We start from the raw sequence: 21,701 nt of genomic DNA on the forward strand, positions 1-21,701 counted from the left end.
CATTAGAATGGGGTACGCGAGGCCCGGGAAAACCTCAGCCCCGCCTCCTCGCCACCATGCTTCGAGAAGGCGCCTGCGCACTTGGTTAGACCAGGCTTTTTCTCACGCCGTTGATTCTGCTCGGGTGGAGCATACACGCACGCGCTAACTGCGCCTGCTGGGAAGAAGTCATGTGACAGCCGGAAAGCGTGGCAACCGCCGCAAGAACCTCCGCCCTTCATCACCCTCCGCCGGGCTGGAGCGAAAACAATGACGTAGTTTCCGTTTCCACCAATTTTTTCCTTTTCCGGTCCTCGAGGAGTCCGCGCCGGCCGGGTCTGCGGCTTCACCCCGGGTGTGGGAGGCGACGGAATCATGGCGATGTTTGAGCAGATGAGAGCAAACGTGGGCAAGTTGCTCAAGGGTATCGACAGGTCTGAGTTTGGTCGTAGGGAGCGCTTCTGGCCAAGCGGGGTGGAGGAGAGGATTTTCTGGAGTAAGGGGTGGTCAGTCCTGGGCTTGCCCTGGGGTTCTCACCTATCATCCTGGAGATGTTTAAGGAAATAGCACTTCAAAGACCTTAAGGCAGAAGATAGCGTTTCCTACCGCCAGTCTCCCCTTTAATTGCCTTAATGTCTCTCTGTCTGCTCCTCAGTCTCTTCGTGTCTCTTAGTGCCTCTTTATCTCTCCCTTCCTTCACCTCTCATTATTCATTTAACACATGTTTACTAAAATCTAGTCTGTCAGTGCTGGGCAATGCTGCAGACCAGAGTTGACCTAGACAGCCGTAGGCCATGCTTTCATGGAGTTCCCAGTTCAGAATCCAAACAAATCAAGTAGCTAGTTAGAACCAGTAGTGGTCAGGGTGTGATGAGGGGAGCTAGGCAGGAGAGGACGGGGCTAGACCAGAATGAGATCTGGGGAGGGAAGGTAAGGGTGGGTAGCAAAGATGTCTAGGAGGCTAGGTATACAGTCTGCAATGACTGGCTGTCTGAAAGGTTGAGGAGGCAAGCTAGAAAAGACCCAAGGCTCTGATGCAGTTTAGAGCTTTGGCTTAGGTCTGGGGTGTGGATAAGTTTTATTAGAAATTATAGAGCTGATTCAGTATTTGGGTAGAGCCTAAGTGGCCAGTGACAGAGCTAAAGAAAGGGAAGAAAGGAAGAGAGAGAGGCGCAGGCTACAGTGACCCTCCTCCCTGGCCCCATAGAGTAACTGAGCTCAACTCCTATCTCCTCTCTGTTCATCCATCTTTATTCTCCTCTAGGTACAATCCTGAGAATCTGGCCACCCTGGAGCGCTATGTGGAGACACAGGCCAAGGAGAATGCCTACGATCTGGAAGCCAACCTGGCTGTCCTAAAGCTGTGAGTTTCTACCTCCATTCCCACCCCCATGCCAGTAGCCAGCATGGTGCCACTCACAACACTGGGTGGGTGGGAGTTGGGGGTAGCCTGCAGGGTGTGGCTATCTTTTTTTTTTTTTTTCTAATTGAAGTATGGTTGATTTACAATATTACATTAGCCTCAGATGTGAAACATAGTAGTTAAGTATTTTTATAGACTATATTTTATTTAAAGTTATAAAATATCAGTTATATTCATGTGGTGTACATTATCCTTGTATCTTACTTATTTTATACCTAGTATTTCATACCTCTTAATCCCCTTCCCCTGTCTTTGCCTCTCCTCAACCCCACTCCCCTCTGGTAACCACTAGTTTGTTCTCTGTATCTGAGTCTCTTTCTGTTTTGTTACATTCATTTGTTTTATTTATTATTTGTTAGATTCCACATGTAAGTCAAAACATTTGTCTTCTTTTGATTCATTTCACTAAGCATAATAGCCTCGAGGTCCATTCATGTTGTTGCAAATGGCAAAATTTCATTCTTTTACTGCTGAGTGATATTCCATTTTGTGTGTGTTTAGGTGTCACATTTTCTTTATCCATTCATTTGTTGATGGACACTTAGGTTGTTTCCATATTTTGGCTGTTGTAAATAGTGCTGCCGTGAAAATGTGCATGTATCTTTTGGAATTAGTATTTTTGTTTTCTTTGGATATATAGTCGTGAGTGGAATTGCTGGGTCACGTGGTAGTTCTGTTTTTAATTTTGTGGGGAGCTTCCATCCTGTTTTCCAAAGTGGCTGCACCAGTTTACATTTCCACCAACAAGTGTTCTCTCTTCTCCACACCTTCACCAACATTTTGTTGTTTGTTGCCTTTTTGACGATAGCCATTCTGACAGCTGTGAAGTAATATCTTATGGTGGTTTTGATTTGAATTTCCCTGATGATTAGCAGCGTCGAACATCTTTTCATGTGTCTGTTGGCCATCTGTACATCTTTGGGAAAATGTCTGTTCAGGTCTTCTGCCCTTTTTTTAACAGGGTGGTTTGTTTTTGTTTGTTTGGTTTGGTTTATTTTGGTTTTTGATAGTGAGCTGTATGAACTCTTTGTATATTTTGGATAAGATGTGGCTTCCTTTGATGTGCAGGATTAGGAAGCCAAGGAAGTTGGGGCAGGAGGAGGGATGGCGTTTTAAAAATTGGTTATAAAACATAAAGGCTAGTAGATAAATACAGAGTTCAACAAGTAATTGTAAATGAACACCCGCGTGATCACCATCCAAATTGCAAAGCTTTGTGTTGCTGGCGCGCCTCGTCCTTTGTCCCATATGCTTTGTGCCGACCACCCCCACCCTGCTCACCACCTTTATGCTCTCATGGCCCAGCTTTATGTGGGTTTACCGCACACGTGTGCGTCCTGGTTAGCTTAGCTCAGGTTTGCCTGCTCTGAACTGGGAGCTCTCCTGGCATCTTCCACTCAGCCCTGGGTTTGTGAGATCCATCCCCTTTCTGTGTGGATGCGATTTGTTTGTTGTCATGGCTGTATAGTGTTCCACGTGGGACTGTTCTCCTGCTGGCAGACGTTTGATGTCTTCCGCTTCAGTGCTTTATTGATTTTTACAGGTTGCATGGGCTCGGTTTTGACCTGTAAAATGGAGATACCGGTGCTTGTGTTTGTGAGGTTGTTACTGGTGATAACACTACTGAGAGAGTGCTCCCCACGTGGTAGCTTCTGTGCTGTAAGCTTTGGTGTATGAATTCTCTTAGGTGCTGTATGGCCCTTGTGAGGTAGGTCTGGTTGTTACTGTCCCCTCGTGCAAGAGGGGAAACTGATGCACAGAGTGTTTAAGATAAGTAGTCCAAGGTCACTCAGCAGTGAAGTTTAACCCCAGGCAGTCTGTCTCCAGAGCCTTGACCGTAGTTCCAGACTGCTATTTAGGTGCTCATTTGTTTGTGAATCACTGGACATTGTCTGCCTTACTGAGTGGCTGTGAAGATTAAGTGTCCCCATCTACACAGCAGGAGAGTAATAGGGTCAGGGAGGTTAAGGTCACACAGGCAGAGATTGGCGTGGATAGGATTGGAGCCCAGGCATGTCTGGCTCCCAGACTCTGGGCTGAAGCAGTGGGCAGCCTGCCCTGGTGAGGCCCAGGGACCTGGGCACGCCTCTGCTACTGTGTCCCTCCTTCCCCTTCTCAGGTACCAGTTCAACCCAGCCTTCTTTCAGACCACGGTCACTGCCCAGATCCTGCTGAAGGCCCTCACCAACCTACCCCACACCGACTTCACGCTGTGCAAGTGTATGATCGACCAGGCACATGTATCCTTCCCGCTCCCAGGCCGGGTGTGGGGGAGGGCAGGTGAACTCATGAGAAAGTGGTTGGAGTTCAGCCTCGGACACCAAGTGCCTGCTCTGGGCTTGGCCCAGTGCTGGCTGGGGCTGGGGCGCTGTGGAGGCTGAGGCAGGCCCAGCCCTGTCCTCACCGAGCTCACCATTCAGTTGGGGAGACCCGTCCCCTGTCAGTGACAGCCTGGAATAGTCAGGGCTGGGGGTTACAGGAGGCAGAGGAGGCACCTGACCCTGCCTGGATGTGTGGAAGGCGTCCTGGAGGAGGGAAGGTCTGAGAGATGAGGAGTTGGGTGATGTGGTAGGGAAGGGTGATCCAGGCAGAGGGAACAGTATGCAGGGAAAGAAGGAGGAAAAGAATTGCTTGGTGCTATGTTTTAGAAGCAGTAGAGGAAGTTCCATACAGCCGCGCCCCAGAGGTCAAAGTGGAATTCGGTCAGTTTCAAAAGGCACTGGGGAGCCGTGGGAGCTTTCAAGCTGCAGAGGGATATGGGTGGGCTCATGCTCTAGAAAGAGTCCCACGAGGGTTCCCAGCTGGGTAACGGCAGGAGACAGGAGGGGCTGGGGGCTGGAGCAGGAGCTGGGAGGAGCCAGCTTGTCCGCTGACCTTCAGTATATGTGTCCTCAGGGCCTGGCGCAGCATCTATCTGGCCTGGTGCTGGCCTTCAGTGAAGAAATGCTGGGGGAAAGTCAGTGAACTGGCCTGTTCACTGGCGGCTGGGCTGAGAAATGGCTTCCTCATTGAGCCTCCTCTGCCAGGCTTGTCCATGGGAGTGCCTGCCTCCAGAGAGATTGTCCCTCTTCTCCTGGGGTGTGTTCTGGTGGCTTAAAAATAGGCATGTGGTCCACTGTTAAAAGTACAGCAAAGTGTGCAGTGGAAAAGCCAAGGCTTCCTCCTCCTCATCACACAGCACCTGCTCCCCTCCCGCAGACAGCAGTTGTTTGCATTCTTGGGTGCTTCCCACAGAGGCCCTGTAGCTGCACAGGTGCAGACGTGTGTGTTTAGATACACAGATTTCTCCCCACCCAAGTGGGGGCTGTTGCGCAAGTCATTCTGTGTCTTGCTGCTTTCACATGGTGGTGGGTCTCATCCCTTTCTCCAGGTCAATTCTGTAAGGGTTGACTCCATCTCAGCGTGTGGATGGCCCGCTGTTGAATTAATCATCCCCATCACTGGATCACTAGGTTGTCTCTTACCTTTTGCGATTCCAAACCGTGCTGCAGTGAACAAGGTGGGCGCGGACGGTCTAGGATGCAGCAGCAGCCTCCTCAGGCTCCTAGGCCTTTTTCCCTTAACGCCTCCTCCCAGCAAGAAGAACGGCCAATCCGGCAGATTTTGTACCTCGGAGACCTGCTGGAGACCTGCCACTTCCAGGCCTTCTGGGTAACGTCCCTTGGGTTCCTGGGGCAGAGCGGTAACTGGGTCATGCGGGGCAGACTGCTGAAAGTCATGACCATGCACATACACTGGCAGCCTGCGTGGTGGCGGGGACTGTGCTCAGGGCTTTGCTTGTGTGATCTCATGGGACAGTCATCCTCACCCGGGGCCAGGACTCCCAGGTCGTCCCCTGTGCGCAGGCATGCACACGCACACACACACACACACGCACACACACATACCCGTCCTTCCAGCAAAAGCTCTCCATCCTCTAAATTCTCTTTCCCTGTCTCTTGCACTAACTGAGCCTGGCCTTCCACTTCTGCAGTGGCTTCCCAAGTGCAAGGAAGGCCAGGTGGCCTCCTAGCTTCTCACTGCCACTCCCAGACTTATCTCCCCCCTCCTGTCCCCAAGTTCCCAGCCCTGAAGCTCACCTGTTATCACTTCCTGCCCTTCTTTGTTGGTATCAGCCTCCCCACCCCCAGATGACTGCTCCTCGTTTTGTGAAGACTTTAGCTTGTTGCCACTCTTTACTATTCCTGTCTTTGTTCTTAGATGCCCAAAGAGGCAGATCTGTGATCCTTCCACCCTCCTGACCTCAGTTTCTGGATCTCTTGTTCTCCCTGTGCCCTCAGCCCCTCACCCCCAGTCACACCCTAGACCAGTTCTCAGCACATTGGACCCTTTAGGAGTTAAAAAAACAAATACTGGTAATTGCATCCTGCCAGAGTCTAATATGATGGGCCTGGGTGTGCTCCAGGCTTTGGGATTTTAAACAGTTATCCCTGGGGCTTCTGATGCGCGGTAAAGGCTGGGAGCCACTGGCCTATACTTGTCTTCACCAGTAATTGCTTCCTCCTCTGCCCATGAATGTCAGGCATTTCCCCCCTCTGACCACTTCCTCCTAGCTTCCCAGCTCGGCCCCGTTGGGTCCCAGCCCCGCATTCTTGGGCCTGACCGGCAGCCCCCATCCTCTGTCCTACATCCTCCTTCAGCCCAATCCATGGGCTCCTCCTCTCTGCACCTGTGTCTGACAGGATGCACGAGGCTGGAGAAGACCCCATCAGACGCAGGTGACAACGACCCAGATCCGGTCCTGAGCCCCTCCTGGCCTAGGGTGTTGCCTCCCTCCCTGCTGACGGCTCTTCTCACCACCGCCCCCACCACTTTCTCCCGACCTCAACTGATTTATGTATTTACTTTTAACAGAGGTGCTGGGGTTTGAAGCCAGGACCTTGTGCATGCTAGGCACACACACTACCACTAAGCTGTTCCCCTTCCTCACCTTCAACTTTTGATCTGGCTTCTCATTTCATGGCAAAATAGAAGCAGCCAAAGCTTCTGCCCCTGGCCTGCCGTCTGCCGACAGCTGACCAAATACTTTTCTGTTTCAGTGGGTGAGTTGTCCCTTCTCCTGTCGCAGGCACCCATCCTCCAGAGCACCGATGCCCTTCCCTCTCACCCACTCAGTGGCATCACACCAACGGTTCTCCCCATTCTCCTGTATCAGCAAACTTGGCCTTCCTGGGTTGTTCCTGTCACCACAGAGCACGCCCACCCTGCAGTTAGTCCTAGCCTGAAAGAACTCTCCCTTGATCTCCACACTCCCCGCCAGCTCTGCCTCCCCTTTCCAGCCGTATTCCTGGCTGGGGGACCCACTGTCCCAGTTTGCCTGGGGCTTTCTTAGTTTTAAAGCTGCAAGTCTCAGAGGGGAGGGTACAGCTCAGTGGTAGAGCACTGGCTTAGCATGCACAAGGTCCTGGATTCAATCCCCAGTACCGCCATTAAAATAAATAAGTAAATCCAATTACTTACACCCCCTCAAAAAAAAAAACATAAAAATAAAATAAAACTGCAATTCTCACATCCTAGGAAACCCTCGGTCTCAGGTGAGTCAGAACCGCTGGGGAGCCTGCTCTTGGACAGTTTACCTGTGCTCAGCCTCCCTGTCCTCCCCCCGGCTCACTTGAACCCACTCCATCTAGTCCACTGAGGCTTTTTTGGCCAGCCCCCTGACCCTGAACCCCCAGCCCACGCATGGAACCGCTCTTGTCCAGATCCACAGTGACGTCCCGTTAATAGTCTGGTAGGAAGTTCTTGCCCCGTCTTCCCTGTCCAGCCAGCCGCTTCTGCTCCCTCAACCCTTCCATCCCCTGGCTTCCAGGACAGCTGCTCTCCTGGCTTTCCTCCCATTGTCCTTGCAGGTTCCTTGTGTACCTCACTAATGTTGGGGGGAGCCCTTACTGGGAAGGTGACATTTAAGCAGAAGCCTTAAGGAGGGTGAGGGCGCTAGCTATGGGGGAGGAGAGTTCCAGCCCCAGAAACAGCCAGCATGAAGGCCTGGCGGTGGGTGGTGCCTGGCATATCGGAGAGGCAGCGAGGAGCCCCTGCGGCTGGAATGAGGGGCTGAGTGGGAGGAGGTGATGGGCAGATCCTTTGAGGACTCATGAGCCACAGGAGCACAGCTGGCCTTTTCTCTTGAGTGAGACGGGAGCCAAGAGGAGGTGGTTGAATGCAGGTCGCTAATCTGCATCTGGCTCCTCTCTCGGGACTGTGTTTTCTGCCTGCCAGGTTCAAACTCCAGCTCTGGGATTTGGGGCAAAACACTTAGCTGTTCTGAGCCTTGGTTTCCTCATCCCTAAAATGGGCATTAAGAGAGTCACTGTTACATCATAAGGCGGTACGCAGAAGAACCGTGGTATGTGGGATGCGAACTCAAGTGTTCCCTTCTGTCATTGTTAGCGTTACACATGTTCTTGACATTACCGCTGTTAACATTGTTCCTCTCACAGCAAGCCCTGGATGAAAACATGGACCTCTTGGAGGGTATAACTGGCTTTGAAGACTCTGTCCGGAAATGTAAGTCCCTCCCTGAGCCCCGGCTCCCCAGGGTGGGGTAGTGGCAGTGGGGTCCTGGGGGTGGCCCTTCACCATCTCTGTCCCTTATTTCCACAGTTATCTGCCACGTGGTGGGCATCACTTACCAGCACATCGATCGCTGGCTGCTGGCCGAGATGCTTGGGGATCTGACAGGTAAGGCCATCTCTGGGTCCCTAGTGCCAGTCTGGCAGGTCAGAGATGATTGGGCAGTGGGTCTCAGCCAGCTCCTCAGATGGCCCACCCCTGCCTCATCAGATCATTATAAAACGTTCCTTTCCTTGGTGGAGATCCTGTGGCACTTATTCTTTTATTCTGCATGAATGCCTGCTCTGTGCCAGACACTGTTCGTGGCCCTGGGGACGCAGCCTTGAACAACACAGAATGGCTCAGATTCGTTCTCGTGGCAGTAGCACCACAGATAATGAATGAAGATGTACGTGTCCAGCGGGAATTCTTGTATGACAGCCCCTGGAGAGGGAGGGCTGGGGGCACATGGTGGCGAGGAGGTGGCAGCATTGAACAGTTACCTCAGTGGAGTGAGGTGGGCAGCTTAAAAGATCCCTCCAAAAAGAAAAAACGAGTGTATTTGCTCATTTTGCAAAAAGAACCAGGAAGGAAAATTTAAAAACTAAGGAAAGTGGTTACTCCTTGGGGAATGAGGGTGAGGGCAGAGAGGAGAGTGGTGAGTTGAGGGTGAGATCTGAGTGCCTGCTTGGATAGTTCTGCCTTTTTTGCTTGTCTGTTTTATGAGGGGGGTAATTAGGTTTACTTATTTATTTTTGGAGGAGGTACTGGCAATTGAACGAACCCAGGACCTCATGCATGCTAAGCTTGCACTCTACCATTTGAGCTATACTCTCCCCCCTTGGATAATTTTGCCTTTTAAGGTGGGTTTTTTTGTGGGGTGTTATTTGTTTATTTTCAGTGGAAGCTAAGCTTTATTGGACAATTTGTCTCAGGCACTATACTAAGTGCTTTACATCCAGTAGATGTTTTATGTATTTAAAAGTGAAATTAAATCAGAAGGGGATGAGACAACCCTTAGAATGGAGTGTAAAGAAAAGCAGATGAATCTATCAAATTGGTAAGTGTCACGCAGAAAAGAATTATTTCAACTAATAGAACATCTCTCTGGCCAGACATCCTTGCTGGCATATTTTCTAAGAGCAAAAAAGAACTGCGAAGAAATTCTCAAATCTGATGCCATAGGCATATTTACTGTTGGTGGTGGTGATGACATCATAATTTTGGAGCCATTTCATGTGGGTTGTGGTGGGGAAAGCAGATAAGTTGTTACTAGGAGCCAAGCTGCACACTGGAAGAGAGGAGGGGTGAATAGAAAATGAAAGGAGGCTGAGAAAAGCTCTGTAATGGGAAGGATGAGGAAGCTAAAGGGCTCCCTCTGGCGGCCGTTTGGAGAATGAGCTATAGAAGCGCCAGGCTGGCAGCCGGAGACCAGGCCAGAAGATACTGGTGGCTTCTAGAGAACTGGGGCAAGGAGGGCGCGCTGGCCATTGGCTCCCAGGCCCCCTGGTACCGTGGGATCAGAGTGCCCAAAACCCCCTCATTGCTGTGTCCCCTGCAGACAGCCAGCTGAAGGTGTGGATGAGCAAGTACGGCTGGAGCGCTGACGAGTCAGGCCAGATCTTCATTTGTAGCCAGGAAGAGAGCATTAAGCCCAAGAACATCGTGGAGAAGATCGACTTTGATAGTGAGTGATGGCCCAAGGCCTCAGACTGTGGGGCTGAGGGGGTTCCCTTGGACAGGCCAGGACTGGGGCCCCAAAGGACCTGGGTGGATACGTCCTGGTTTAGGGCTGGGGAATTTGCAATTGCCCGGCTCCCCGACCTCTTCTGTCATGGGGTCACCTGCCCAGGGAGGAGTGATAGAGGATGCTGGGTGTCCTTCCCTGGAGTCCCAGGCACTATGTCCTGCCCTGAAGCACACAGTAAGACTTCAAGGGCCTGGGAGGACCCTTGCAGTGTGTCCCCGCACCCTCCCTGATACCAGGGGCTCTGTTCTGTTCGGGCTTCTGGGGCCTCAGCCCTGGCGTCTGCTAAAACACAGCAGAACACCAACCAGAAGTATAGGCTTTGGTTGGGCCAGAGGGGTTTAGTCATCCAATGGGTAGTGCTACTAAATGACCTGTGAAGTTCTCCTCAATTCTGAGATAACGATTCTCAGATCTTGGTTCTCTACTTCATAGCCATGTAACTTTGGGTGAGTGATTTTACATCTCTGTGCCTCAGTTTTCCTATCTAAAATGTGGGGATAAATAACAGCACCAGTAATTATGACAAACACTGTGTAGTTCTTTACATTTTTTTAAGTCATTGGTCCTCGGGTCAACTCTATAAGGTAGGTGCCATTATTGTAAGTTACTGAATAACCTGGCAACACCCACCTCCTGGAGGTGTGAGTGTGAAGTCAGACAGTCCTTATGTGCCTCTTAGCACAGAGCCAGTCGCACAGCTCACTGAGCGTTGTCACCATCATACACACACTTACCCCTCACAGACCCCACTGGTGGCTCAGCGGGAGCAACCTAGCTGTTCAGTTAGCAGCGCGCTCTCACCTTCAACGGCACGATGTCTTGGAGAGAGAACCGGGGCTCAGGGACCAGCACTTCCTTAGGCCCTAGGTCTCCTTCCTGCCCTCTTGAGTGGGATTCTGGTATTTTAAAGATACCGATTAGTATGGTGGCCTCTTAGTACAGGCCAGCTAAGTGGGTACTTAATGAGGAACCAGATTGAGTGGGCAGTCTCTCCACACCTGGGGGCTGTGGACCCTCACTCAATATGAGACATGCCCACTGCGTTGGGGAACTTGGCGGAGCAAATGTTCTGCAGTGAGGAGATGCAAGCTCAGCACTCAGGGTCTGTTGCAGATAGTACATAGTAAGTGTTGTTATGATAGTAACATAATTTACATGACAGTAAATGATGTGATGATGAAGACAGCAGACAGCACTTAGGTAGTACCAGGCCTTGTTCTAAGCACATCATTTAATGCCACAATCCTATAGGGTGGATGGTTCTTACAGATGGGGAAACTGATGCTTAGTAATTGGCTGGAGGTCACCCACCTGGTACTGGGCAGAGCTCCAATTTGAACCTAGGCTTCCTTGTTCCAGAGTCCAGGCTTTTAACTACTGCCTTTGTGTTGGTGACTGAGGCCGGCAGGGGTTTATGATCACCGGTCCCCAAAGAATTGTGGGCACTGTGGTTGGTGGCTGGAGGTTCATTTCCCATTCTTCCCACATTGACCTCGATCCTCCCTTCTCTTCTCAACAGGTGTGTCCAGCATCATGGCCTCCTCCCAGTAACTTTGCAGGCGTTTAATAAAGATTAGTTGACTTCTTAGCCCTGCTGGCTCCTCGGTGGCTTCCTGCCTCTGCTCCTCGCCCACCAGTCGGGGCCTAGGAGTAGGCCTCGGATCACCCTGTGCTGGGGCCGTCTCAGTTCTGGCAGGCCTCTTCCTACCCTGCCAGAAGTAGGGCTTCTGTCTCCTTTGACCCCCTCTGCCCCGCCTCAGCAACTGATCTCCACCACCACCTTCCTGACCTGTCAGATCACAAGTGGGGGGCACGCAGCTCTCAGTCTGCACGGAGGCTGTGAATGGGCTGTGGGTGAGTCAGCACGGAGGAGGGTGTGCGTGGGGTGTAGGAGCCCAGCCCTGCTCCTGGGGCTAGCCGGGGCTCTTCCGTCCTCCTGAAAATGTAGGTAAACAGGTGCGGTCACTGGGTTCCTGGTGAGGGAGGGGCACCACCTTTGTTTGCCCTTGGGCTTCACAGATGCAGCTGCTAGTGGCCCCGGGGCAGTGGCTAGAGGGGCGAGTGGGAGAGGATTCTGGCTGCTTGCTCAATCGGCTGTGTGTCCTTGACTTCTGTTCCTCAGTTTCCTCATCTGTGAAATGGGGAGACTGATGCACCATTGTCAGAATCGTGAGGCTTCTGTGAGCTCTTGCCAGTGAAGGTCTCAGATCAGGACCTAGCCTGTTCTTGGTGCTTAGAAAACTGGAGTGATTGTTAATTTCAGAATCAGAAGAGTTTGTCCCCAGCATTGCAAATTAGTCCCCAGCACTCTCTTGTTCAGAAAGACTTTATCAGAAAGTTGGGATTTTCAGTCAGGCCGTTGTCCCTGATTCCCGCAGTCCCAGCCTCCACTGGCCAGGAGGCCTAGCACGGGTCACCTGATCCTTAGCTTGGTTGGTTATTTGTATTTTACAAGGTATCCCAGCCATTCTGGTAGTGACCTAGGGCTCTGAGCCTGTGGTCTGCGGGAAGAGGGAGCGGGGGCAACAATGATGGCCTTTTGGGGAAAATGGAGGAAATCAAATGCCGCAACAGACGCCAGTCCCTTTGTGCAGACAGCGGCGCCACTGAGGGAGTGCCTCATTCTCAAGAGTGTGTGGACTTTGCCTGCGGAGAGGGCAATGCCTGAGCTGCCAGCCTTCCTGGACCTCCCTCTTGGCCGGCACTCACACCCATCATTCTTCTGAGGGAGCTGATGCAGGAAGCCAGGGCAGCACAGGATACCCTTTGCCCTGGGATCCAGACCTGAGCAGGAGCCAGGAACTAGGGCATGCTGAAACCCTGGGGACAGAGGGTGCTTCTGCCGCTCAGGACTTGGGAGCCAGCTCTAAGGGGGGCAGACGGAGGGGAGACTGGAAAGCTGCTGCTTACCCACTTGGCAGATGCCCTCGTGTAGGACAACCTGTACAACAGGCCACAGCCACTCTGTAGGGGAAGAGGAAATGAACTTTTTCTCCTTCGGGAGCCACATCTGTCCTGCTTTGCTCCAGGAGGGTCATCCTTTGAGCAGCAAAGAGGCCTGGCTTTGCAGAAAGTGAGTTCAAAAACCCCAGCCCGGCAGCCTTTGGGCGCAGTAGTCAGCCTCTCCGTGCCTTAGTTTTACAGATAGGGAGATACCCACTGCAGACTACAGTAATGCACTGAAGAGTTTGGATTATAAACTTGCCTGTCATGATGGCTTGGGCCCCAGACTGCCATTTCAGCTGCTTCTGTAGTCACCTCTAGACATCCTAGTATCTGTTCATGTTCCCACCCCGAGAGGACACAGCCCTCTCTCCTTTGTTCCGTCTAAGTAGCGTTAATAATAGGATACAGCATGTAATAACTTCTGACTGAAGTCTCTGTGAAGGTTTCAGAAAGTGGCAGTGCAGACATGGTGAACCTAAGGCAGGGTACACTGGCCATAATTCCCCTTCACTCGTGGATCTCTGCCCCTTCTGAGCCCCTGCCTGCTGCCCCTTGACCCTCCAGAGACAGTAACTTATGACTGCAGTGTCCATGGCAGGCTGCCAGGAAGTGGCCTCAAAGCTGGCAATTAAAGGGAGCCTTTAATTTAAACCTCATTGGCTGGGGACATCCCCTTCATCTTTGAGCCCTTGGTCTGGGAGGTTTCTCAGTGTTGACCTGGAGGAGGCAGGGAGGGGCAGATGGCCCATTGTTCAAGTGGCCTTTCCCTGCCCAGCAGGTCCAGCACAAGAGTCCTGGGCTTGTTCTCCAGGTCAGGCAGGAAGAGGTTGCCCTGCTCCAGCCTAGCCCAGCTTTGGAAACAGCAACACTCCTGGGTCTTTGGCCAGGTCTTGGCATCCCCTGGGAAAGTGGGCTGCTGCTCAGGCCTCATCTCCTTCCTAGCAGCCGTCTTGAGTCTATTTGTTTGTTTGTTTGTTTAATGGAGGTACTGGAGATCGAACCAAGGACCTTGTGCATGTTAAGCATACTCTCTACCACTGAGCTGTTACTCACCCCCCCATCTTAAGTCTTGATTCTTTGCTCTTTCTCACCCCCGCATCCCACGCCCATCAAATTCCTGACACTAAGTCTTGTAGGCTCCACTTTCCCAAATCCTCCCACTGCTCCTCCACGGCACGCCCCTCCTTCACCCTCTGTCCTCTGTCTACCTTCATCAGGACCATTGCAGCAGCGTCCTCAGTGGGCTCGCTGAACTCACCCCACCTTCTACAGGTCTGTTTCCCTCTTGCAGCTAGAAGGACCCTGTGAACAGCTGAATCAGACCCCAGCCCCGCTTACCATCTTCCCTTAACGTCCCATGGCATTTAGAATAAAATTCATTATCTGTCAATTATATCTCAATTTTTTTAAAAACCTGCAAATTCCTCACCATAGTTTTAAGTCCATTCATTCGTCTAGGGTCTATGAAGCTTTTATCTTGTGCCAGACGGTGCTTCAGAGCCTAGGGATTCAGCAGTGACCAAAACAAAGATTCCCCACTGTTGGGGGTCGACATTCTTGGGAAGGAGACGGATAAACACAATAAACAAACCAGTCATGTGGTATATTAAATGGTGATCAGTACTCTGGAGACAATAAAGCTAGGAAGGTGGGGGATGCTATTTTAAATAAGGTGGTCAGGAGAGGTCTCACTGAGGAGGTGATCTTTCCAGTGACCTGCAGGAGAGGAGGCTATGACTCTGGGGACCCAGTATCTGAGGAAAGTGCTCTGGGCAATAGTAACAGGGGGTCATCAAGTACAAGGGCCCTGAGGCGTGATCATACCTGGTGTGTTGGAGGAACAGCTAGGTCAGCAGTGTGGCAGGAGCTCAGAGAGCAAGGGGCTGAGTGGGAGGTGGGCTGGGAGAGGAATAGGGACCAGGATATGGAAGACCTTGTGGATTTAGCTGAAGCCCCAGGAGTCTCGGTTGTTTCAAAATCTGGGCTGGGCTGGGCTGGGCTGGGCTGGGCCTGGGCAGGGAAGACTCCTACAACATTTCCTCCTTTCCTGGCTTTGACCTGTACAATAAGTGTGGTGCTAAGGGAGCGTTCTGAGCAGGAAGAGGGAGGGACTTGATCTGACTCAGGTGTTCACAGGCTCCCTCTGGTTTCTAGAGAGAAAGAGAGTTGCAGGGGGGTGGAGGGGGGCTGGCGGCAGGGGGGTGGGGGGAGCAGAGAGATGGTGAGGAGGCCACTGCGGTGGTCCAAGCAAGGGTGGACAGGACCAGGGTGGGGCCATGGCAGAAGGGAGAAGTCGGTGGATTCTGTATATACTTTGAAGATGGAACTGACAATTTCCTGAAGAACTGAACGTGGGGTGTGGAGACAGTTTGAAGACAAAGATGACTGCCAGTTTCATTGCCTGAACAGCTGGAAGGGTGAAGGCACCATTAATAGAGATGGGGGTGACTGTGGGGCGACTAGGTTTTGGAGGAAGATTAGGAGCTCAGCTTTGGATATTTACATCTGAGACGCCTATTTATCTGTATTTATTGGCTTATTGATTGTTTTAATCTGTATTTAATTGCTTATTTATTGTTGCCTCCCCCAAGTTAGCCACTCGAGAACTAATCACACTTGTCATGCTCAGCACCGTATCACCAGTGCCTGGTACATGGTAGGTGCTCAAGAAATGTTTGTTGGATGGATGGAATGAATGAAGATACAGACAAGTCCAAAAAATCCTCTACCTTCTTAGTCAGCCAATATCTATTCCAAACTACAGAACTCCCATGTCCATTTCATAAATCCTTCAGGTCTTTGTTCAAATGTCCTCCTTCTCCGCAAAGCCTACCTGATTACTTTATTTACATTCCAGCTCAGGCTTGATTTATCTCCATAACGCTATCCCTTTAGAATATACTACATACTTAAAATTTGGTCTTTCTTCACTAGAAGGTAGTTCCATGAGGGCAGGGATTTTTTTGTATCTTGTTTAGTGCCACTGCGTGGTCCGGCACACAGTAGGCGCTTAATAAATCATTTGTTGAATTTCTGTTGCTGAATGGCAATCCATTCCATTTCTGAGCAGGTTGATGAGACCCGCCTTACGACTCATTCCTGCTCTGGCCCCGCCTGCAGGAGGCGGCCGCGCGCGCTCATCGGGGAGAGGGGGCGCGGCTCGTCCACGAGCTGAAGGGCGGCGGGGGAAGCGGACTCTGCGCAGGCTCCGAGCTCCCCGAGGCGGGGTCTCAGTGCCTTTCGCGTTAGGAGGCGCGCGCGCGCGGGAGGGCGGCGGCGGCGGCGCGGTGCGCAGGCGCGGCGGGCAGTGCGCAGGCGCGGGCGGAGGGCGGGCTGGAGCAGCTGAAGCGGCGGCGGCGGCGGCGGCGGCAGCAGCAGCAGCAGCAGCAGCAGCAGCAGCAGCGGCAGTAGCAGCAGCAGCTCAGGCAGAGGGGCGGGAGCTGAGGCGGGAGCTGAGGCGGGAGCGGACGGGCTCTGGAGAGGCGGCGGAATGGTGGACTACCACGCGGCGAACCAGTCGTACCAGTACGGCCCCAACAGCGGGAGCAATGGCGCCGGCGGCGGGGGTAGCATGGGCGACTACATGGCCCAGGAGGACGACTGGGACCGGGACCTGCTGCTGGACCCGGCCTGGGAGAAGCAGCAGCGCAAGGTGCGTGGCCCATGGGCCGGATGGGCTGGAGAGGGGCTTCCACGGGAGGCTGGGGCCCGGGAAGTGGCTTGGAAGTCCTGAGACGGAATTGGTGGGTCTGTGTTGAGAATTGGGCGTCCTGAGAAGGAATCGGCAGGTCTGAGAAGGGGTTTGGAATCCTGAAAAGGAGTTGCAGAACTTGAACAAGGAATTGGGAGTCTGAAAAAATAATTGGCGGCCGAGTCGGGACTATGGAAATCTAAAACAAGGAATCTGGGAGCCCGATGAAGGAATTGGAAGGTCTGGGCGTGGAATTGGGGGGAAACCGGCGAGATGATTGGAGACTCTAAAATGGAATTGGGTCTGAGGCGGGATGGAAGGGTCAGGATGGGTTGGGAGTGCTGAGAGAGAAACGCGAGATTCTGAAATTTGTGGGTCCGGATAGAATTAGGAACGGGGGAGTCTGAAGAGTAAGCTCGAGCATGGAGGGGGTTATTTCGGTTGCAGAATCCTCTGAGGGGGATAGGAATTGTGGCAGCCCCAAGTTGGGTATTTCTAAAGGGGATGAAGATTCTGGAAGTCTGGAGATGGAGTAGGGGTGCTGAGGAAGGTATTGTGGAGTCTGAAGAGTAGTGGGAGGTTTAGAGAGACTGGGAAGACGAAAGGAGGAGAGGGGCTAAGGAAGGAAGTGGGCGTGAGAAGACCTGGGGCTCGGGGTGTGAGGATGGGGAGGGCTGCTAAGGAGGACTGGGACTCGGGGTCTGAAGGGAGAAGGTAGGGAACCTGTGAATAAGAAGTTTTGAAGGGGGTGAGATTTATTTGGGGGGCCCTGTTCTAAAGGGAAGAGGAGGAGATTGGGAGAGAGGTGGAATAAAGGGAATTGATGAGGCCAGAGCTGAAGGGGGATGCAGAGAGTATTTGGATGGTTTTGAGGAGGGGTTCTGAAGAATGGATGGAACGTCGAAAAAGCTCAGCAGTGGGTTGGAGGAGCCTGAGGCAAAGGTGGCCTGGAAAAGGTGAAAACGGTGGGTGAGAATGAGTGGAATGGCGGCTAATGGGAGGGAGGTTAGTGTGGGCAAATGAAAGTCTCATTAGAAAGGGAGTGTGTGATGGATAGACTGAGAAAGGAATGTGGGGGTGGGGGTGGGGGCCTCTGGAGATGCAGTCCCAGGAGTGGAGAGTGTGTATGTGTTGTGAAGGGGGAATATGTTTTGGGAGGAAGCGGCGAGAGTGTCCAGAAGAATTGTGTCTTTTGGTGGTGGGGGTGTAGAGCTTTTTCTAAAGCAAGGTCTGTTCTCAGGTGGCACGTTGGGATGTGGAAGCAATTTAGGGGGGAACCCACAGTGGGGAAAGGGAGATCAAAAGGAGTGGGAGGCCCAGAGAAGTCGATGTATGTGTGTACGTGTATATAATCTAAGGGGCTGAGAGCAGGGAGCTCCAAGCTGGTAGGAGAGAGGGTTTGAGTGTGTGCAGGAAGAGCTAAAGAAAGGAGGGTGTTGAGTGGGTGTGTGTGTGTTGGGAGGGGGCTGTTTAAAAGTGTCGTGTGTGAAGAGGATGGGAGGTGGTTGCAGTTAGAGGCTTTTAATATGTCCTGGAAATCTGGATTTTCTCCCTAGATTTGTTAGTCACCAGCTCTGTGGCCTTGGGCCAGACCCTTGGTCTCAGTGCAGTTCTGTCATCTGTGAAAAGAGGAGGGGTCGAAGGGCTCCCTTCTGTGATTCTGCAAAGATGGATGTGTATGGTGTTGGGACTTCAGGAGGATAGCTTTGGTGGGAAGCCTCCAAGTATTTCGGGAACCTGGGGGCTGATCCAGCAAGGGGTTTGAGTGGTGGGTGCGGCTGGAAGCCTCTTGAGGGTGTGAGTCGGTGCTGGGGGCTCCGTGCAGGCAGCCCAGTCCAGAGGGGAAAGGGTGAAAGCAGCAGCTGTTCCAGGCAGCCTGGGGTGGGGCCTGGCATAACCTTGGGTAAATTACCAACCTCTGCTAGAATTTCCTCATCAGTAGTTGGGGGGCGGGGGCGGTGGTGGGTTGGTGATGGTGCCCTTATCTGTTGCCCCACCTACCTCAGGGTGGGCAGGTTGAGATAATCTGACATAAAAATTCTTTTTGAGGGGAGAGACCAAGTTTGCAGTCTCAACAATAATTTATTGCCAGAGGCAGTGCCAGTGGGAAAAGAGTTGCCAAGAGACTTGGAAAGCTCGGAGGGGAACAGGGGGCCGAGGGGTTGTTTTTACGAATGTCTGGGATCTGTCTTCTCCAGCTCCAGGTGTTTGGGAAGAATGAGCCTCGGAGCCTTTTAACTCTGGTGGTGGGAGTGGGGCCCCTTCCTTTTCCCTCCCTTCCTGTCTCTTACCCCTCCCAGAGTGACTCCCTTTGCTCGCTCAGTTCCTTTCCCTCCTGGGAGTTAGGGTGTGTGCTCCTTCGTGGTTAGAGTCTCCCTTGCACAGTGGGTGAGGCCGGGGCACCCACCGCTCAGGCCTGGGCGGGAACCCGAACTCACAGGAACCCCTAGGCCTCGCTGCTGTGTGTTATCCTCCCTCCTCCCTTCCTCAAGGACCCGGCAAGTTGGAGGAAAAGGGTGGCTCACAGCCCCTCCAGTACCGGCTGCGCTAGCATGTCCTGCTGTGTACTGCTGCGGGAATGCAGGGTACACATAGCCGTGCTTTGGGGGGAATAGCACTTCACTGCTGTGCACCTTCTTATTGAGGCGTAGGGATCCTTTATGAAATGGGAGGAGTAAATGGAAAGGAATATATACACAAGTTTGTGCTGTTCTCTTCCTTCTAAGAGGAACCCCCCCACCCCCATCCCCCCAGACAGGCTGGCTGGGGTTTTTCTGTGCTGTAGTGTCGCTTTAGTGAACAACAGATTGCCCTTCTTGCCTCTTCAGGGCTGAGACACTGGTCACAGGGAGAGTGGCCATCCTGTGAGTGTCCTGTGTATACTCTCATCTAAAAATCTGCTCAGGACAGCTGTAGGCCCTTAAAGCGTGTGGCATTGAATTGTAAGAATTAAGCGTTTGGCCCAAGTCAGAGGGTATGTGTGAATCCCAGTGGTTTTCACTTCTACCTGAAGCCCTTCTCAGGTCACCTTCTAGGGACCCTTGTAATGTAGGCATTACCTGATAAGTAGGTTATGCAACAGTTCTGATATGGGAAGCCTCCAAGTATTCTCCTGGGGCAGGTGGGGGAAGGTCTGGTGAGGTCTTTGAGCAGATTCTTGAGCAATTATAGCTCTGGGCCATAGTTCCCTCTCCCAGTTTCTGAAAGGGGCCTGGGTAGCCTTGCCACCCTCTGCTCTCCTGAACAGGTGATGTCACTTGACAGCTGCTTCGAAACTTCTCATTACAGCAAGAGGAATTTTGCTCTTTTGCCTCCTTTGCTTAGCTTGCGTGTTCATTGAAACGTCACTGCTTGCACGGCCTGTTTAGACCCCAACCTTTGGCTTGGGCTCTGTTAGTTTTTAGTTAATTATTTGAAAGTTCTGATGGTGTTTTGTTTTTCTCCAAGTAGGGTTTTTTTTTTTCTTTTCTTTTTTAAAGGCTGATGATAGAGGCCTCAAAGTAGCCATCTGTTATTTTGTTCCATTGCTCTAATTGCTTGCCTCTTAGGTCCTGGCAAAGACTAGCAGATCCTTAGCAGTTTTTAAAACTGAATGTTACTTACCAGAAACAAAAAACAAAAAAACCCAAACTCAATTGTCATCTAGAACTAAAGACTAAATATGTGAGGGGGGCTGGTGTACTATTTGCCCTCTTGGGAGAGGGGTAGGGGAAGCTACTCGGCTGCTGGCGCCCCTGTCCCCATGCCCCTGTTTTAAGAACATGTGAGAACACGGCTTTTCTGATGACTGCAGAAGAGGTGAGGTGTGGGAGAATGGCCTGGGAGTACAGTGCCCCTTGTAGCCGCTTACATTCATTCAGCTGAGGGCTGAAATCTGGTCGGTGCCATGGAGTGGCGCCTGCTGCTTCATCTAATCCTATGTGCTCTGGGGTGTGGGCCCAGGATTGCCCTCTGCCTTTTGAAACACTCTCCCTGAGACCAACAAGGAGGCCGCTGTGGCAGCAGGGAGCTGACTCACTCTCCAGTTGGAACTGGTGCTAAATGGTTTCATTTAATGGCAGCCGGTTGCCTGGCCCCCAGTGGGCTGCCTTGTGGGAAAAGTTTGGTGACAGTATTGGAGGAAAACAACCTAGGAAATTAGGGTGGGATTTTAATATCCAGGTGCTGATGATGCTGTTAAACTCCTGAGATGAAGCCAGGGAGGTCAGTTAAAATGTAGGCTTGCACTCTCAAAATGTCCTGTTAATCAGATGTCAGGGGAAACAGGGACAAGTCTGGATTCCAGTCTCAAGCCTCTCGGTTAGGGAGTTCTGCCTTTTAAACACATACTCCAGTCACAGCCGACGTTGGCTAGACAGCGCCCTTTTTCAAAGTTAACTGTGTGAGTAGTACAAGTTATCTGGCAGTGCTATCTAGCAGATGACAGCAAAGAGAATGAAGCCAAAAAGGGACAGATTTGGGAAAGCTCAAGGAATTTCTGAGACTGTTGAGATGAACACTTTAGGTTTTTGCCATATTGATTTATAGTGTGTGTACAAGCCTTTGACCAGATCTTAGGATTGTTCTTTAAAAAGAAAAGAAAAGGAAAAAAAAAAAGGATTCCCTTGCTCATATTTTTTTTTGTGGGGGAAGGGATGAAGAGGATGGAAAAGGCAAAAATGATTAACAAACAGCTGTTTGCTCTAGTATCACTTGCTCATTCAAGTTTTCGAATGGCTGAATTATCAACATGTGTATCTCTTCCCAGGCATTTAGTACATTTCTAGATCAATGGTCCCCCCAGCTTTATCCTTATTTCCTTCACTTAGTGATGTCTAAGGTCTCATCAGTCACAGTCAGTTCTCTTCCGTTGCCTTTATTTATGTATTTTTACAGAGTAACAAAAGCACTCACGTTACCTTGTTTAAGTCTCCCTTCTCCCCTTTTTCATGGAAATAGGAGGCAAGTGATAGCAAGTTGGTAATTCAATGGCAGTGGTAACTGAAACGCTGACCTACTAAAAGGTGGACGGAAGCTTCTACTTGAGCAGATACAAATCCTGTCATCCAGGGAGGTTTGAAAGAAGTCTTTATGTCACGGGTAGTTGAGAGCTCAAGATCAGTCTCCTTTCCGATGAGGCTAAACTTTGAAACATCAAAGCATCGGGCACAGTTATAAGGAAACTTAGTTTTACAGTGTTGGCCGTCTAGACGCCAGCATTTGTTATAAAGTGTCTGCAAGTGGCACAAGTAACACTGTTGCTCTTCTTCAGGAAGGTTTATGAATTACGTGTTAGTCAGTAACCCAGGTATCAGGCACTGTAAGGTTCAGTGAGTCAAGAGAAACAGAATCATTTAAAATTCCAGTCTCTGTTTAAAGAGTGA

At 51.5% G+C, this 21,701-nt stretch overlaps 2 protein-coding genes across 6 annotated transcripts in view; both read left to right on the forward strand.

The window, feature by feature from the left end:
- Nucleotides 1–257: 257 nt before the first annotated feature.
- On the forward strand, nt 258–11,289 carry EIF3K (eukaryotic translation initiation factor 3 subunit K). Its single transcript, XM_031458644.2, has 8 exons — nt 258–413; nt 1,244–1,342; nt 3,522–3,642; nt 4,979–5,053; nt 7,840–7,906; nt 8,003–8,080; nt 9,513–9,638; nt 11,221–11,289. Exons 1-8 carry the CDS (start codon nt 355–357, stop codon nt 11,250–11,252), a joined length of 657 nt encoding a protein of 218 aa, XP_031314504.2. The 5' UTR covers nt 258–354; the 3' UTR covers nt 11,253–11,289.
- A 4,726-nt stretch (nt 11,290–16,015) lies between these two features.
- The window catches only part of ACTN4 (actinin alpha 4), a 70,444-nt gene continuing 64,758 nt past the window's right edge, over nt 16,016–21,701 (forward strand). For 2 of the 5 annotated variants that reach the window (XM_031458648.2, XM_031458653.2), the window contains exon 1: nt 16,017–16,299. In XM_031458648.2, the coding sequence (XP_031314508.1) occupies nt 16,138–16,299 (162 nt within the window). In that variant the 5' untranslated portion in view covers nt 16,017–16,137. Of the gene's footprint in view, nt 16,300–21,701 lie in introns of all 5 variants that reach the window. The other 3 variants (XM_031458654.2, XM_064489304.1, XM_031458652.2) reach the window with 3 other exon arrangements.

The sequence above is a fragment of the Camelus dromedarius genome, chromosome 9 (assembly GCF_036321535.1).
Source record: "Camelus dromedarius isolate mCamDro1 chromosome 9, mCamDro1.pat, whole genome shotgun sequence".
Lineage (NCBI taxonomy): Eukaryota > Metazoa > Chordata > Mammalia > Artiodactyla > Camelidae > Camelus > Camelus dromedarius.